Source organism: Galeopterus variegatus, unplaced genomic scaffold (assembly GCF_000696425.1).
Source record: "Galeopterus variegatus unplaced genomic scaffold, G_variegatus-3.0.2 Scaffold4015, whole genome shotgun sequence".
In the NCBI taxonomy this organism is placed as follows: domain Eukaryota; kingdom Metazoa; phylum Chordata; class Mammalia; order Dermoptera; family Cynocephalidae; genus Galeopterus; species Galeopterus variegatus.
Genome location: NW_007730126.1, coordinates 185,895 through 188,759, shown reverse-complemented (window position 1 = coordinate 188,759; position 2,865 = coordinate 185,895). Strand labels below are relative to the sequence as shown.

General features: G+C 46.9%; 1 protein-coding gene across 1 annotated transcript in view; it reads left to right on the top strand.

Moving 5' to 3' along the window:
• The first annotated feature begins 2,338 nt into the window (after positions 1 to 2,338).
• The window catches only part of LOC103602123 (uromodulin-like), a 14,705-nt gene continuing 14,178 nt past the window's right edge, over positions 2,339 to 2,865 (top strand). Inside the window, 1 exon segment of the mRNA XM_008586548.1 lies at positions 2,339 to 2,432. Within this exon segment, the coding sequence (XP_008584770.1) occupies positions 2,339 to 2,432 (94 nt within the window).

Below are 2,865 nucleotides of genomic sequence, written 5' to 3'. Positions count from 1 at the left end.
CGTTAACTATGTGGCTTTGCTTGCTTCGTCTCCTTTAGCCACCACGGCAATTCTGGGAGGTCGATGTTCTCACTCTGTAGACAAGGAAAATGACCTCGGGAAGGTTAAGAAATGAGCCACTGGCACAAAGTAAATGGCAGGTCCAGGATTCAGACTGACTGACCCCACAGTCAGTCTGTTTGATCACAAAGTTGTTCCACCTCCCAAGGGACGTCCACTCTCCAACCTCAGATTGCTTGTTTCACAGAGTGGGTCAGGTCTAATGATACTGAATTATCTCCTGGCTCTGACCTTCGGCCATTCTTAGCTCTTCTCTTGTTCATGTCTGGAACCTGGAGGTGGCTGATCCAGGAGGATGGGGTGTTTCAGATGGGTGCACTCTTTAGGACAGGGGCACATCCCAGCAGGGACAACGAACTCCCTTTTATCCCAGTGCAGCCTGGCTTCAGATACAGGCTTCTGCCTGGCTCCTTGGGTCCACCCCATCCATGTCAGTGACCAAGAAAAAGCCCAGCACGTTGGCACTGCTTTGCCAGTTAATTTCTAACTAAGGAATCTCTTGCTACCGAAAGGTGCAAAACAGAAGCCTTGCATTTCCAGGCACAGGTGTTACCCCCAATGTCACATTTGGGGTCTCTAGCCATTAGGAAAAAGAACAACAATCTCACAGCTTGAAAGAGGCAAACATTATGCCAAAAGGAAAAAAATATTCCACCTCCAAGGAAACAATCTCAAGAAACAGAATCAGAGGATAATNTAGTTGGTTTCCATTCTATTTGAGGGAGGTGGGAGAGGAAATTAAGAGTCTGGACATTGAGGCCAGACCTGGATTTGAGTCGTTACTCTGCTGGTTATTGGCTTCACAGTCCTTGATGAATTAGTCTCCCTCTCTTTGAGCCTAAACTTTCCTAATAGCAATGACTATTTTTTCATTCATTCAATGAATAATGGTTAAGCACCTACTATGTAGCAGGTATTGGGGATACAGCCATGCACAAGAGTATCTGCTGTGTGCTGGGCTCTGCTTTTCATATATTGTCTTAGTTGATCCCAGCGACAACTATGTGCAGTCAGTTACCACCCACTGCAGTTTTTCAGGTTATAGGTCACAACTCATCAGTGGGTCATGAAATCCATTTGTGGTTTATATCCAGAATTTTCTTTATTAAATAGAATAGAATGTATCAGCAGGCAATGCATATCATAAGGATAAGAATTGTTTTATAAAACTTTTATTTCATGTATGTGTGTGTGTGTGTGTGTGTGTGTGTGTGTGTGTGTGTGTGTGTGTTTATGGGCACGCATGCGCAGGAGCAACTGCTTTGGATTCTGACAGTGTTTTCCTTTTGATACATTACAGTCGCAAAGGTCTGGAAAACACTGCTCTACAACACAAGTTCTTTGGGCACAGGGACTTCTTTGAACTGAGCCCGGCACATAATTGACACTCAATTTGTGGAAGCACTGATCCCATTTCATAGATGAGAAAACTGAGTCTTAGCAAATTGAAATAGCTCCCCCAAAGTCACACTGCTAGTGATTGGTAAAACAGGGATCTGAGTCCTGGTTTCAGGCTCCAGCTCTCATACACTTAACCATCATACTACCGTATCTTGCTGCTGTAAAATTTGGGGTAGTACTAGCATCCACCTAGAATTATTTTGCTAGCTGGGTGAAATAATAAGTGACTACTCTAGCAACATTAAAATGAATTGTGAAGGTTAGTTACCTCTCAAGCCACTTCTTTACAGTATGTTAGATGCAGGAAGACACAGACTTTGTCATGTTTGTTGTTCTCTTGGCACCTAGCTCCCTGCTTGGCACATAGTAGCTACCCAATAAATGTTTGTTGAATGAATAAATGGATCTGGCCAAGTTAGAGGTTTCCAGGCAGGGAGGGGATCAGCAGTCGGCTGTTAAAATCCAAAGCTGCCTACAGTAAGGTGCTGAGTCCAGGACACTGCTGTATCTTGCCACTTTCTGCTCCAAATGAGAGACTCTTCAAAATGTATAATGTGCTGAGACGTGGGGAGCCGAGGCTGGGATGTAGGTGGGAATAAGGGTGAAGCTACAAAGGGGAAAGCCCCACCAAAGCCAGTGCGACAGTATTGCACAATTTTTGTGGTCCATGTGAATGGCACCTCCTAGAATTGTGCAGTACGCAACCCAATACTCATCCCGGCTGTTGGGAGGGTAGTCAGGCCATTCATTTGCCCCTCCATCTCTGTGCACAGGACTGTAGGCAACAGAGACACGGAGGAAACCCCAAGGGGCTGATCTGTCCCTGCCTTTGGGCAGTTGCTCCCAGGACCAGAAGCAGCGGTGAAGAGCGGAGAGGATGGGGAGGCTGTTTTCCCTGACCTGGATGTCGATGGTGGCGGTGGTGACCTCTTGGTTCATTGGAGCTGCAACCACTGACTCCTCAGAAATGAGTAAGTGGTGTGTGTGTGTGTGTGTGTGTGTGTAGGGAGTGATGCTACCTTTTGCAGAGACAGTCTCAATTCCTCTCCTAATATACTTCAGATTCACATAGTCTTTTTTTTTCTTTTTTTCCTTTTTGTCTTTTTTCGTGACTGGCAACGGATCGCAACCCTCAGTGTCGCGCCCGTACTGGACCGGGACCGGCAACGGGATCGCAACCCTCGGTGTTGCGCCCGCACCTCGCTCAGCCAGTGAGTGGCCAGTCTGTATGTGGGATCCGAACCCTCGGCGGGAGCGCCGCTGCGCTCCCAAGCGGCGCACTGTAGCAGTGCGCCACCGGGCCGGCCCCAGATTCACATAGTCTTTATTCCAAGTCCATTTCTTATACTTTAGTGCGCATAGGATTCACGTGGAAATCTGCTAAAATGCAGATTCTGGTTCAGT